This window comes from Epinephelus lanceolatus, chromosome 6, assembly GCF_041903045.1.
Source record: "Epinephelus lanceolatus isolate andai-2023 chromosome 6, ASM4190304v1, whole genome shotgun sequence".
Lineage (NCBI taxonomy): Eukaryota > Metazoa > Chordata > Actinopteri > Perciformes > Serranidae > Epinephelus > Epinephelus lanceolatus.
Genome location: NC_135739.1, coordinates 23,179,129 through 23,194,948, shown reverse-complemented (window position 1 = coordinate 23,194,948; position 15,820 = coordinate 23,179,129). Strand labels below are relative to the sequence as shown.

Below are 15,820 nucleotides of genomic sequence, written 5' to 3'. Positions count from 1 at the left end.
AGAAAGACAAAGAGGTTGGAGAAATATTCTTCAAACAATGAATGACAGTAAGTAAATGAAATGCTACAGATAAGATCATGCAGAAATAGTGTTTGTGGTCAATCTCATGAGGGATGCACACACACATTTCCCACCCAATGCAATAATGCTATAACGCCAGAAACACAATGATCACAACACTAAGATATTTTGAAACTGGAAACACTCAACGGTCTAACAGTGGTGACTTGTGTCTGTCTCAAACTTTCATCAGCAGAGTGATCACACTAACAATGACAACACTTTGAAAGTCTCATATTGTGATGCAGTTCGGTTCAATTCCAGCAGGCTCACAAAAGGGCGGGTCTCTGGGAACCAATCGCATCTGTTAAAGGAATGTGTCATACCTAGCAACAAGGTCTACCTCACCTCCTCACTAGGATAAAAGTTTCTGTCCCTTCCTTGCTCAAAGTTGCTCTGAGAATTTTCCTAAATAACTCCTAAGCTACAACTCCTTACTAAAAATTGTTTAGGCTAAGATAGGAGCTCTCTGAGAGTATTCTCCAAATGAGGAATACAGACTACAGCCACCTGCTGGTATGGAGAGTTTTCCTCTCACGCAGGTGCAGAACGTACGTGCTAGTGGGCTGTTGGCTGTAGTCTTTGCGGTGTGTGCAGGTGCAACAGTTTGGCCAAGTTACAGGCGATGTGAGGTGACGAGACAGTCGGTCTTTGTTGCCCTAGTTCTTTGATGTGGGTTTTGTGTGTCTGGGTCTTTAAATGACCTGTAAATCATTTTGGAAGTCATGGCAAGTTCCAGTCCAGTCTTTTTCATCTTAATACTGAAGCTACCCTTTTAATCATATATGGACACAGACGGTGCAAGTAGCTTTGAAGATGTGAAAACAACTTAAACACAATCACATTCTTTTTTATGTTTTCACAGTTAAACATTAACTCAGTGGAGCTGTAAAGTGGGAACATGCTGGAAAATAAGAGATCATATAAACCAGTGCTTCCCAACTGGTCCAGCCACGGGGTCCATATTTCTCTTTAGTCATTTGTTCAAGGTCCACACAGTTCCGTGTATTCAGCGCCATACTTGCATTTGGCCATGTCATCGAGCTGGTTTGTTGTCTCTTATTGTTTGTTATCAGACAAACACCTCTGACCCTTCTGCACTCACCTTCAGTCCATCGCTGGGTAGCCGATAACCAAACCGTGCAGGCAGGTCCTCGAAGGCCTCTGTTTTGTTGTCGAATGAGTACTGAAAGATAGAAAAATTAACTTAAATTATGTTTGATTCAAGATGTTTTATGAAGGCTGACACATCATCAAAACAATCTGAGGACGTAAAGTGTTTCTGCGTATGTGGGGGTGTAACTGTATTACACTATCATATTATTGTTGTATGTTTCTATGTATCGTCCTATGTGCGCTGAGAATTACTCACTGCGGCAATGTCAGCCTCCACGGGCAGCAGGTTGAGGAAGGCAAAGAGCTGAACAGTGAAGATGGTGTAAATCTGCGTGGCCGACAGCATCAGCATTCCCAGGGACAGCAGCATCTTGGCATCACGTTACAACCCCCAGCTGCTGTGCCACTCACTCATTAACATACACGACCATAAACACACACACAAATGACCACGCACACTGGCCTGCAGTGGAGCTGCTGTACACCGTCTGTTGTCGACACACCTGGAAAAGACACCAAAGTTTACGTAAATTTCTTGAATTAAATACATAAATTTAAACTTTAAATTAATGCAGTGTGATTTTGTTTGGGTGTCTGCCATTGTTAGCCAGTCGCAGCGGCAGTGCACCCTCCTTTCCAATCCTGTGTCTATTTTTTCAATTATCTCACTCCACATGTTCACGCCCTCTGGAGGTGAATGCGAAGTGGAATGTCAGGTTGCTGAACACACGGATCATACATTTCGATACTGATTCAATCTTCTGCAACTGCATCAAAGCAGAGCTGATATTCTGGACGACAGCTTCAGCACATCAACGACACCCCTCCCCTCAATCTTTCTTTCCACTGTTCATATTTGATAAATTATACAGACAGAGTACCTGAGAAGTGCTGTGAAGCTGCCAGGGTGGATATATCCTGGACTCCTGGACTGGAGTATCAGAACATTGCTCTCTCTTGGATGCTGTTTCTTACTTGTCCTACTTTTTCATTTAAATAAAATACCCTGCAAAAGCAATGTGGACTTTTTGGAGACAACAGAAGACCTTGGAAAAGTACTGAGCAGGAGTGTGCAACAACTGTCCAGGGTTCACACACATTTTTACAAATTAACTAATTTACTTTTCCCTAATATTCGACCACATTTCCATGACTTTAAGTAGAAGAAGAAGATATACTTTATTAATCCCAAAGGCGAAATTCAATTTTTTTTACTCTGCTGTAATATACACAAAGGCTGAAAAACACACACACGCACAAACAGGATCTATACAGGCATTAAATGGAAAGATGTCAAAGCGTACGGGCTGCCTTGGACAGGTGCCCTGAGCAATTGGGGGTTCTGTGCCTTGCTCAAGGGTGCCTCAGAGGTGCCCAGGATGCCAACTAGCACCTCTCCAGCTGCTAGGCCACAGTCCATACTTAGTCCTGATGGGGAATTGAACCAGCGACCCTCTGGTTCCTAACCTATGGCCCTATGGATTGAGCTTCTGACGCCAAATGATCCGTCCACAAGTGGGTTAAAATGAGTAGGCGTATACAGCAATACAGCCACGCATTATTATACATACACTTCCCAGGCACTGCCGATAGGCAAACTACTAGCGTTTGCTAACTTTACTTGCTATATATAGCAATAGACCAGAACAGCAAATTCAGGTACTTCACGAAACATCAATACCACGCCCCTTTTTGGGAGACAGAAAAACAACGATCATGTGGATGTCGATGCAACTTGACGAGTGTTTGGATTGCAATTCTGACAAGTCTGTATGCATTTATGTCTTGTTAAACAAACATTTGTTTTACAGACATGTCCAACAACTGTTTTGCAACCTTGCCTGAACCTGAGCGTTCATGCAACCTTGATAAATTAAGGTTAATTGCCATCATGTCCCTTCAGTCTGCCCCCATCTGAATGGATCAGTGATCCAACACAGTGGCTGGATGTTGCTTATCTATACATGTACACACGTCCAGATCACAATACCTGGTGTTTCAATCAAATATATATAATTGACTAAATCACCAGGCATCATCAGGCTGAGTGTTGTCTGTAAATAACCAACCTGTTAATAGCCTGCTGTTTGATTTATAAGCTGTGGTTTAGTTGGAGACGACTGTCTGATGCTGTTATACCGTATGACTGTACTGCAGTAGCCTCCCACTCAAGCTAATGTTACCTATCCATCAGTAGCAACTGTCACCAGCATCATTCAGTGATTTGCCACACTGACAGTGAATATTCACAAATCTTTTGTGCCTCAAATCTCAATGTGACAGTCTTGGTTAACCTGTTACACAACAGCTTTTCCGCATTATCTCATGATGTGACAGCACTTTTCTTTTCCCCAAAACAGGGTGTGGCCTTGGTGATAACACAATGCCGATGTGATCATGATTTAAACACTTTTTTTTACAAACATATTTTAAACAATAGCCAAAGCAATGTGTATCAAACCTTTTTTCAAGACATTCTAGTAATTCCAAACATTCCCAGGCCTTGAAAACAGCTTTTCTATTTTCATAACTTCTCCAGGAATTTAATGACTGTGGGAACTCTGATTGTCCTTTGAGTACATCTCCATTAAGCTAGTGTGACTTAGTGTCAGGACTGTCTTGCTGCCAGCTCCTGAAGGGCTTCCTGTTCTTGTCTGCTGTGTTTCTTAACTGGCCAGGTGCCTCATAAAAACTGAGTCAAGCTTGAGGCCTAACATCACAGCATCACAGCAAGTTCACAAAAAGGAAGGCAGCATGTGATCAGGTCACGAGAAAACAACAGCCAGGCTTTAAACCATTAAGCTGTGTTATCACGCTGCAAAGTGGGGAAGGTGAGCTACAGGATTACATAGTTTGTTGTGTATATGTTGAAGAAAACAAGGAATTTTTTCTCATTATACCAATGCCCCATGAGTGTGCAATGCCAGCGTATATATTTTACTGTAGCAGGAAATGCTTCAAACAGATGGGGACATAGAAAAAAAACTTTAGCAGCACCTGTCCTCATTTAATACTAATCTCTACACTGCGTCTAAGCAGCTGGAATCACGTAATTGCTTCAACTCAAATATGGAAAACATGTCAAGATTCATTTTTGCAAAACATTTTCAGACAAATGTTTTCTTTTTCCCTTGAAATGCAGCCCATAACTCACTCTGTTGCCTCAAAAATATTCAAGTATCTTTTAGAAATACACAGTTCAAAATGAACTCTACACATTCAAATACTACGCCATATTAAAAAATACAGTTTTATTGCTAACATTAATATTTATGCATGCATTTACATACTAGTAATTAACTGATATATCATTGAACCCCAGCTAAGGAGTTGCAGATCTATTAATGAAACCACACCTGCTTTATCCGTCCAATCTGCAAAGTTCACTTAAAAAGTACTGAGGTTCAATTTGTGTATCTGTGTAAAATGGGAATGAGGCTTTGTTATGTAACTTTCCATCCCTCCTGTCCTACTAATGCTGCTGCTGCCATTTCCCACGAAACAAGGTCTTACACACGGAGTAATTCCAGTAAACTGTGTCGCTCAGTGAGGGCAGAACCTGATTTCCACAATTAAGATGAAAAGAAAAAAAAAAGCAGCCGGCCATCTAATTATAATCACAATTACAAGGTTTGCAGAGAAGCTGTTGGGGAAATATTTTCTTTTGAGTGCAGTAAAGTCCAACTATAACTGGGGCTGCATGATATGCAAAAAAAAATCATATTGCTTTCTTTTTTTTTTTTGACAGACACTGACTGCCGTATCAGTCACTATTCTAATAGGAATGGCATTGGTTGCATTTCATTTTCACTGACAAAAAAAAGATGGTGATGGGATGTTTGCTGGGGCACATACCTCATAAGCATGTCCCAATACATACTGGAATACAAACTGTAGGCCAGGGCATCTCAGCAGCACCACAGTGCTTCATTTATAATGGTATGTTGTGACACACTTTGCCTTTATAAAATAGTTAGCCATATTGAGATTACAGTGATAGTTTGATTAACTGTGCAGCTGTAATTTTAACCAATTTCTTAAAGCACATCTCCAATTATTAACCTACACAAAGAAGACAACATGGACAACATTAAAAATGACAACATCATCCCAAAATGCATACATTAGCAGTGTTTAAAAATACACAAGGTTAAAAATTGTAACTCTTGATCATTTGAGGATAATAGAGAGTACATTGAGGAACTATGTCCACTAAAATAATATAATTGAAATGTGTGTTTTTGGCAGAATTAAATACCTGATACATTAATGCAATCCTGCCACAGGCCTAATGATTTGCAATATTACAAAGAGAGCTGTACATTGCACATATTTGCTATACTGTGAACTTCTGCACAATCCCTGATTAATATTTTTGCACATCCTGCACAAAACGGTACTCTCAAACATTATACTGCACATACTTGTTATTTTATAGTATTTTTAAAGTATATTTTTCATATTTTTAAAGTAATATTTTTATTCTGCATTTATAACAGTTGCAGTACTTTGCCTTTTTTACATTTCCTTTTGATATGTTTATTTTATGTTTAATGTATGCATCAAAGACCAAAGTAAATTTCTTGTGAGTGAATCCTACATTGTAATAAATGTTGTTCTGATGTTGTATTGTAAAACTTTCATCTTAAAATCTCTGACAGTTCTCTTTTGTCACATCGCCCAACCCTGATGTTTATTTGCACTGCATGTCAGTGTCATACAACATGTCATAAACCTGTTTTCAAAAGGCAGTTGGGTGTTACCGACGTGCATTCTCTGTGAAAACAACACCTCACATCTTTGGCTCAATTTCCAATTATACAAATTAATTTTAGATTAAACGTGCAAACTATGACATGAGACCTGACACCAAATCTGTCTGAGGCAGAGGGGTCCCCTTGACAACAAAGAATCAAAGGGGAAGTGAAAGCAGCACCCATCATGACAACAGGATGACTAAACATCAAATGACAGGAACCACAAAAAACACTATGAGCTAATGATGAGATGTCTATATTTCATCTCGACGTGATTAGAGGAACACATATTAATGATAAGATATGCTGTCAACATTGTAAACAATAATCAGACTTCGGAAAATTGCGTTAAACTTTCAACCCCCCAAATTTCAGTGACTAAAGGGGGGTTACAGTTTCAACACCGGACTGGTTTTACAAATATAACCATCAGTATTAATGTCAAGCGAATTTAGAAAGCTGTAGCGATTTAGCGTGTAGTTATAGACGTAAATAAATGGGTGGTGTGGTGTGTGGAGCTACGAAGGTGTGCAGCTAGCTGCAAAACAGAGCGTCCTGTACCCGCGTTAGCATGATGCTAACTGAGGTAGCTAGCAGGCTTGTCGTGGGTGTTTACCTTTATAGCTGCCTGGAGGTTTATATCGTCCGGGAATTTAGCAGCTGGCGGTGACAACGCTCTCCTTCACTGTGCATTGTGCCAAGGAACATGTACAGCAGCGCAGATTTTGGCTGGACTTCATCCTGTTTGAACGCTTGCTCAGAGAATATGAACATAAACGTTACCGTTTAATCCCGTCCGCTAGCTTCTTCTTTCATGTGAGAGCGCACACTTCCGCACCGCACATGCACCACTCCTCTCTCCGCGTCTGATTGGACAAACCGCCTGTCAATCATTCCATTCCGGAAGTGACTCCAGACGTAAACATATCCACGTGATGACACACACAACCATTTGCTGCCTTTTACAGTAGCATTATATGAACTGTCTGAGCAGAGCAGGCAGCCGATATTTACAGCTTTGTTACAGTTGCACCGGGGTATTACGAGATTAACTGGCAGCAGAAGGGGATATATAAAGAAACCATATGATTTAAGTGGGAAAATGTAAATGCATCAGCACAAATCTTGTCTCCCTCCCACTGAAGATAGTTGACACTTTTGAGTCTCTAGCACCCTCTATGGTAAATGGGTGGTGTGTTTGTTTGTGTTAATGGTTGAGTGCAAGCTAAGGACCAGAGGCTGACAGCAAAACTTTATTTATTAGAGTACTAGTGTGTTACAGTTGTGGAGTTCTGCATGCAGCTATACATGTGTACATAACAGATACTTTGTAGAATAAAGCTTTACATCCTACAAGTTCTCAAGGTTGCAGATTATGGAGAAGTGTGACCAGATAAGTCATTTAAATTTTGGCGAGTTCAACATGCCAAATTGTGAAAGGAAACACTCATACTAATACATGCTTTTAATTTAATTTTCATTACACATTTCTGCTCATAATTATTTTTACCGTACTGCATCACTTATTTAAGTCAAAATTCTGAGGATATTGTAATCATCTCTCCTAACAAAACATAGAAATAAATACCCATAAAATAACACCATTGATACCAATTGATACCAACAATATAAAAGTATATTTCACAAAAGATAAAAGAGCATAATATAGAGGTGTGTAGAAGGAAAATGTCCACAGGTAAGGAAGAGTACATTACCTCAAACTATCCTGTTACTTGCAATGAACTTCATTAGAAAAACAAGGTTTTGGTCCTCATACTTTCATCAGGTCAAGTAAAAGAACAAAGAAACATTTTCAAAAATATATATTAAACAATATAAGTATAAAATATGGTCTCTCATTGGCCTCACCTCAGTATGCATTATCTATATATTCTTTTACATTTTCTTTGTTCTTCTGCTTATCCTGATGAAGGTCTAATGACTGAAATGTTATTTTTCTAGTAAAGTTTATTGCAAGTAACAGAACAGTGTGAAGGAATTCCCTTCTATTTAAACAAAGGATAAAATAATCATTCAAACCATAGCATGAAAAACTACCAAACACTAGACCTGAAGTTTAAATAATGAAAGATGAGTCTTAAAATTAAAAGCTGAGGGTGGTAAAAAGGAGTGAGTAAAGCAACCTAATGGTGGTATGCCTTTCTTTCATTTCCTTTCATGGATTAAAACAACATTCTTCTACATGTCTGTAATCTAGATTTTGTGTGTGTTCTGATTCATGCATGAAAAAACACAGAAATCATTAAACTTGCAGGTCCTGCACTTGAGAAACAGAGTAACTGTTTGCTTCAAGCCAAGATGGAACACAAAAACATTGTGGACAGCTTCAGACTTTAAAAGGTCAACACAAAATAGCAGTCCCCTGTAAAACTAAAGAACATTACAAGTTACTGTAACGTTCCTCCAACACACAGCGTGTGAAAGAAGTCCTTTTGTTTCCCACTAAAAGGCAGAGTGAGAATTGACGTCAGACTGTGTTGGGGATGTGTCCAAGTGGGGACAGTTTACACTTATTGCACTGTAAGTTATTTTAGATATAAAACGTGTAACAACATGTTTAAAGAGCATATCAAATAAGATGTTGCAGTTTACACCTAAGATTTTTTTCTTGTGTTGACTTGTCAGATGCACTAATGTGCATCCTCTCCTGTATTGCTGTGTACTGTCTTCATCTATACCTGCACTTGAACTTTGTGACTAAGAGCCCACGCATATGTGGTGAAGTCTAATTGCTGCTGTAAAAACAGAGGCAGATCAGGTGTACAGATGACATGAGACTAAATTTATCAGTCAGTCACACAATTGTCACGTGCAGCACAGCATTTTGTTATGTCTACAAATGCTGAGATATATTTTTCCTTCTTTATATACTATATAGGCCTGTGTTATTTTGTTCTATGATTGTTTCTTGTCTATCTCTATAAAGTCATTTGAGACATGTTGTAATAAAGAGCTATATGAATAAACTGCGTGTTAACAAGTGCCCAATTACAAGTCAGATAGAGAGAGATAACCTTGCACACACCTATAATGTAAGGTGGGATGTTTCCACTACAGCCAACAACATTTTTCACCCTTTTATTCTATATTTTATCTGCATTTCTTGCATTTCAACATGTTTTTATTTAACATTACTTGAAAGCTTGTCTTGAGGTTGAGAAAAATGTGGCGCCTATCAAAAAAAAAACTTTCAAAATCCACATGGTAAACTTAAAAGTTTCCATGTCACCAAGTCAAAAAGATGCATCAGAAACATCATTTTCAAAAGCAATTATTAAATGATTTGGATTTAAAAGCATGGTCTTTCGTTGACTAGCTAGATCAAACTTTGCAGACTAGCATGCCTTCCCAAATCCTACCCACCCAGCCCCTGCCCCCCTCCCTACAAAAACTTTGCCTCTGACAAACTGCACCACACACGCTCCTCTGTCCGACCAGAGCCCCACAGAGGAGCCAAACAGCCGGAGGACAGATGTCTCGACCATGAGAGTCTTCATCTGCTTTGCGGGCTCCTGTGAGCCTTTGGACGTTCCTCCAGATCAGACTGTGGGGGCCGTGAAGCAAATGGTGAAGGTAATAAAAAGCTACAGTAGTGGCTCAGGGCCATCACTGTTAATGAACCTTAACTTCTTGACAAGTTTTTACTGCATTTTGAAAATGTGCCTGATGATTTAGATGTCTTACTGGAACAAAGAGAGCCTTAAAGTGAGTTATCAGTTGCAACCCTGGCTCGGATTTATCACATTTTGTTGCCTGTAATGGTGAAATACTATGCTTTGCTAAAGTGAAATCTTATGTGTCAAGAAAAAATCCAAATCCTGGTCTGTACTCTGCCACAGCTCCAAACATCCCCACTCTGTCCCTTTCTGTAGGATAACTTTCTGGTGCAACTCTCAGATGACAAACAGCAGCAGTACCTGGAGCTGAGCTACGGCGGTGCAGTGCTGCAGGACAGCTGGGCTCTGTGCAACGTGGGCATCACAAGTGGCAGTGCCATCCAATGCCTGATAAAGGTATTAAAGCATGAAAAGGGTTTAGAGATTTGGAGCTGTATTGGGATTTGCAGTAAATACAATCAGCTTACAGCGATGCACATTGAGAGAGGATGCTGAGGTGCATCTTTGCTGTAGGCTCACACTTCAGACGCTATTTTTAAAATGCTTTACATAAACAGATGATTACAGTGCAGTTACTTTTGAATGTAACAATGTTCAAAATCTGTCACAATCTATGACAACATTCAAATCAGTTAAAATATTTTATAAAAGTGTTTCAAAACTTTCAAACTTTCTACAGTCTTTCTTCTTTTTTCTGCTCTGATGCTGGACCTATACATTGAGGCACTCGCAGTCCCCTCTCACAACATACTATCACTGTCAGTTCACTTCAATATATTCTTCATCTTTTCACTTTAGAGCTGCTAAAATTAGTATCTTCCTGCATACATATTCGTTACTTGGGATTACTTCCCATCAAAGACATCCTTGTTACAGTGAGCGAGTTTCATGTCAGACTGGTTCACTGATACGGAACAGGATGTTCCCATGTGAGCGGCAGCTTGGAGGGAAATGACTTTATGGCTGTCTGAGATCTTTAGTTTTTTGTCCCTATTAGTAACTCTATAGTAATGGGACACATTCCAGGCTCGTCACCAGGCAACCTTGTGTAAAAGCTGTCAGTAGTGAGCCTGTGTGTGTCCTTTTGTCACCTTTTAACATCCTCTCATAAAAATAGTTGTTTTCTATTGGTCTTTTAGTGTCCTGGTCCCATTTCACTCTCCAAACTTTTGTCTTAATCTGGGTCCCTTTGCTTTGACACATCTTTTGCTTCCTTTAATGGGTCATCTTCACTCCTTGAATGTGCACCTATATATATATACAGTATGTATTCAGTCAAAATCCTTTGCATGCAAGTGGTAAATCTTGTACAGAGCTTTTGCAAGGAGCATTCCAGGCTCCAGGTAGGTAGGTAGGTAGGTGGGTAGGTAGGCGGGTGGGTAGGTGGGTGGGTGGGTAGGTAGGTGGGTAGATAGATAGATAGATAGATAGATAGATAGATAGATAGATACAAAGGTGTCCAGCAAGAATGACATTAAACTTAAAAACACAAACAGACAATAAAGAATCAGGCATTTATATACGTACAATACCTACAGGATTTTCAAATACTATAAGGTGGCTCTTAATTTCATGTGATATACATAACGTCAGCCACAGAGTGGCAGCAAACTCCTCTTTGATCATTGCTTGTGAATTACTTTTGCAATACAGAACATAATTTAAAAAAAATAAAATAAATAAATAGATGAGTGATTACAATTTAATAAGCTGAAAAGTGAAAATGAATGCAAGAAACTTAAAATTTACCTTTTTTTGTTTAGATAGACAGTGACTACATCTTGTGTCTACGGTTACTCTTTTGTCCTATTAACCTAACTGCGAGACCATTCTAATTATTTTTCAGAGTGAACAAAGGCCTGTGATGCTCGTGTTCAATGCTGTGACAGGAGAAACCTTACCAATTATGGGAAGTGAGGCTCTTCTGCATATGTCTGTTGCTAGACTGAAAACTGTGGTGTCCATGCAGAGTGGCCTCCCTGTCAGCGCCTTCAGACTGAGCACACCTGCTGGTGTGCAACTCTACGACTGCAACCAACTGCAAGACTACGCCATTGAAGTGGGTATGGCCCACTAACAGATCTTAATCTTCACATGAACAAAGAAACAAGGAAACAAGCACATAACAATGACACTTTTAGGTTTTTTTGTCCTATTCAAAACCATTCACTCAAGATTTTGAAGCTTAAATTGAAAAATAAATGAATCAGAATTATTTTGAAATCCATACAGTTTTTCTTTTATTTACAACAAAGGCACTACTCTCCGTTTGGACACATGGGATGGATGGGTGGAGTTCCTCCAGGGTTGCCTCCTGGGCCACAGATCGACAGTCCAGAGCCACCTATCAGAGAAGAAGCCAGTAATGAGGTCAGAAATTCCTCATGTGAATTCAAGTGTGACAGGTCTGTTGTTGTGCAGCTTATCCATAATGAGTCAGGGTGCAATCCTACAGACAAAAAGTGAATCGTTCTTGTGCTGCTTTTCCAGGTTTCAGCTGCAGGTAGCGCTCCATATCGCTGCCTCCTTAGGGCACCTGGATCTGGCAGGCTGGTTGCTGGAAAGGGGGGCACATGCTGAGGAACCAGTAGGAGTCCATCCGTACCGCCAGTGGTGCCATCAAACTGCCCATCATGACACTAGAAAGTGTCCCATCCACATTGCTGCAGAGAGCAGCCAGCTCCTCATCCTCAAACTCTTCATCACAAACAACCTTTTGACCCTGGCTTGTCGAGACCCTGGAGGTCGTGACACTTTGAAAGTTGCTATTCAGCGTGGTCACAGGGATTGTGTGCGCTACTTAGCCAACAAGCTGTGCTCAGTGGTATCCCTGCCAAACATGTCACTGCCCATGCGTATCTACCTCCAGATAAAGCGCTGGGTGAGTTTAGGGCAGAAAAGGGCAGCCTCCAATCGAGGCCAGTACACCAGTGCTGCCTTCAAAGCCAGGGTGGGGGATACTCTGCTGGTGGACGGCTTCAACCAGCCAAACATGTCTTCCAAATCCAGGAAAGCTGTGACCAAACCAAGCAGAAGAAATGAGGCCAAAGCTTTGCAGCCCTTACCTCCCACCAACAACTTACTCTCAGCAACTCACCTCCCCAGCCTACAGGCAGTGAGACCTGCTGACTGTAAAGAGGTGCACAATAGCTGGAAACAAGATGTTAAAAATAGAGAAGAAGGCCTATTGAATGAAATCAGAAAGGACGACAGCAGCTTATTCAGGAGCAAGTTCATACTCCCACCAATCAGAGAAGGCATTCCGAAGCAGGTGTTTATTGGTGCATCACCAACATCTTACCATATTCTGACTGGGTCTCTGAAGTCCTCCTCTCAGCACGGTGGCCGAACACCAAGAGAAAATGCCATATACTGCTGGACTATAGCCAGGTCTCTATTTTTTTTTGTACTATATTGTGTGTTCATATGCAATAAAAACACATCATGATGGGTAGAGATGTTCTGACACCATTTTTTCCTTCCCAATTCCAATACCTGAACTTGGGTATTGGCTGATATCGAGTACCAATTTGATACCACTCTAGCATTGGGTTTCAAGGTTCAAGGTGCTGCATATATGTTAAAATCAAGACATTGCTATAATTACTTATGGAGCTTTTGTAATGAGACATAAAACAGATGCTATCAATTGGCTATTTTTTGTTTTACTGTAGTTACACCACAAATCGGCTTTAACAGCTTTAATATATTGTGGATAATGCTTTCTTTTGCAGTACCTTCACAGAGAAGCCTTGGTTGAAGCAGCTGAGCTTAGCACGGACCCTGATCAGGAAGCGTGTCCACATCATGGCCTGATACTCTCATCCAGATCTCAGCCCAACTGCTCGTTGATCTCCTATCGGCTGCCTGAAGAACTGTTGACGATGAAGAGTCCTTCAGAGTGACAACTGAGGAGTGTATCTCAGGCTAACTGACATTAAAGTCCTCTGTCTTTATGTGCTCAGTTGAATCTCTGCCTTTTATTGCTTTTAGCAGAAGGAGAGACGGACATCAAGGATATAAACATGTAGTGATTATTTTTTACAACAAGCTGAAGGGTAAATGGATGAAATTTTTATATTTGACAAAAGTCCAAGTAAGGACTGACTTGCCTTTAGTTGAAATTCAAGAGCACTAACACACTGCATCCTCTGCCCTCACTATGTGCATAGGTGGGCAGCTATGCAGCAAGCTAAACACATTTCCAGTAAAGGTTTTAGTGGAAGCAATTTGTGAGACTGGGAATATTGACCTACCTAATACTGACCTACAAACACTCTGACTTTGTGGAAACCACCTTCACTGTGCAGCCTTTCTCTTTAAACAGAACTGAAGTTGGTACAGCCTGAGCTTTCTTTCTTTCTTTCTTTCTTTCTTTCTTGTCTCGTGACTCATCTGTCTGCTGTCACTCATTTTATGGGGACTTCACGTGTTGTGGGAAATATAATCAGAAAAATGATGTCAGTGTCATTGCAAGGTGGGAGACTGTACAGATATGAATTAAACAGGGGTTTAGAGCATGCAGTAAAAGATGATCAATTGTAGTATACTGTTGTTGGCATGAATAATAATAGATTATTTTGCATTTTTGTTAATTAAAGTGACAGTTAATGATTGAAAGAATATTGCCTCTTATTTGGGTGTATTTGTTCAAGCAAGTTTTTTGGGGGGAATGTAAGGAATCATTACAAATGTACCCCAGTGAGATGTCAGTAAGGACAAAAAGGAAGTACAATTTGGTGGAGGCCGGTAGAAGTTAAAAAATCTGATGTGCTCATAGGTTGTGGATACACAGATACCCCAGGAAAGAAAAGAGAAGTGTTTTTAAATGTAAATGCAAGAAGAGGATAAACATTTTGTTTATGAAAATTTGAATTTATATGATTTCTTGTTATTATAGAGGAAACAGCCACTTCTTAGGCCTACAGAGGCTGAGTGTTTCGTATCTAAAGGTCCAGTGTGTAGGATTCAGGGGGATTTATTGGCAGAAATTAAATATAAATGACAAGCTTGTTTTCTTTAGTGTATATTCACCTGAAAATAAGAATTGTTGTGTTTCTGTTACCTTAGAATAAGCAGTTTATATCTACATAGGGAGCAGGTCTTCATCCACAGTGCCATGTTGCACTGTCATGCTTCTACAGTAGCCCAGAACAGACAAACCAAACACTGGCTCTACATAGGGTCATTCATGTTTTCGCGTCAACCACTGTAGTTTACAGCCCCTCCGCCACGAGCAGCGGCTGTAAAAACACAGATTTTTTTAATACAGAACTGCTTTATTCTATGTTTTTTTTAACTGTTTTAATCAACTGGTCCATTTCTTTTGGAAAGGAAGAGACCTCTGTGGTTAATTCAGCTCCCGGAAAAATCTCTTACACAATGAACTAGAGCACTCCGAGAGAGAGTGCAGACCTCCGACAAGCAGCTCGGATTTCCCGCCATTTTATTATTTTATCCACTTCGCTTCAACTGATCACCACCAAAATTTTATTATCTGCTCCTTGTGCCATTATCAACCTTTCCTGAAAATTTCATCAAAATCCGTTCAGAACTTTTTGAGTTATTTTGCAGACAAACAAAACATAACCTCCTTGGCGGAGGTAATAATAATGCAGTCCTTACTGGGGGTGCACACTTTGCAAAAGAGATAAGTTTCAGTGAGTTGCAATCTGCAATCTACATTTTTGGGTTTACTTGATCTTATACTTTATTCTACATAATTTAGCCCTGTTGTCCTCATTCGTGGACACTTTTTTTGTGCCACCTAGTGTTATGAGAGCGCAGTACACTTACCCGTGTAAAAACTAGATGGCAGCCATTTCTGTCAAGTCAGTCTGCAGCTGATCCTGACATAAAAGTGGACAAAGTCCAAAAACCTGATCACATTTTATGGTTGAAACTTGTTCATTCATGATAAATTATATTTGTAGTTTGATATGGCAACAAATTTGACTAATTTTAGCAACAGTAACAAGCTAAGACACTTACTTTATTACTGTCCATACTATCCATTTGAAGACATTTAGACTTAAATATCATTGATAATATTTATTTTTTTCATACTTATCGGGTCCTACTCATCTCAAATAGCTAGGGGAAGTTAAAAATGCAAACAAAACAAAAGTTCAGGTCTCAGGAGGTTATAATGAATGAAAACACCATATGCCTTCATGCATATTTTGCCCTCCTTCCCCTGCTGTTCAGCACAGAGTTTGGGTTCCTGCATTCATATTACTTAATAAAATA

The 15,820-nt window shown here is 39.9% G+C and overlaps 2 protein-coding genes across 2 annotated transcripts in view; one reads left to right on the top strand and one right to left on the bottom strand.

Moving 5' to 3' along the window:
• Window positions 1-6,767, bottom strand: part of rnf13 (ring finger protein 13) — a 68,618-nt gene extending 61,851 nt beyond the window's left edge. The window contains exons 1-3 of the mRNA XM_033622372.2: window positions 6,550-6,767; window positions 1,433-1,679; window positions 1,166-1,246 (exon numbers count right to left, since the gene is read on the bottom strand). Coding sequence (XP_033478263.1) covers window positions 1,166-1,246; window positions 1,433-1,546 — 195 coding nt within the window. The 5' untranslated portion in view covers window positions 1,547-1,679; window positions 6,550-6,767. The remainder of the gene's footprint in view (window positions 1-1,165; window positions 1,247-1,432; window positions 1,680-6,549) is intronic.
• A 2,623-nt stretch (window positions 6,768-9,390) lies between these two features.
• Window positions 9,391-14,166, top strand: LOC117254356 (protein ANKUB1-like). The gene is made up of 6 exons (XM_033622566.2): window positions 9,391-9,527; window positions 9,827-9,967; window positions 11,418-11,634; window positions 11,827-11,941; window positions 12,062-12,961; window positions 13,306-14,166. Exons 1-6 carry the CDS (start codon window positions 9,438-9,440, stop codon window positions 13,385-13,387), a joined length of 1,545 nt encoding a protein of 514 aa, XP_033478457.2. The 5' UTR covers window positions 9,391-9,437; the 3' UTR covers window positions 13,388-14,166.
• The last annotated feature ends 1,654 nt before the right edge of the window (window positions 14,167-15,820 follow it).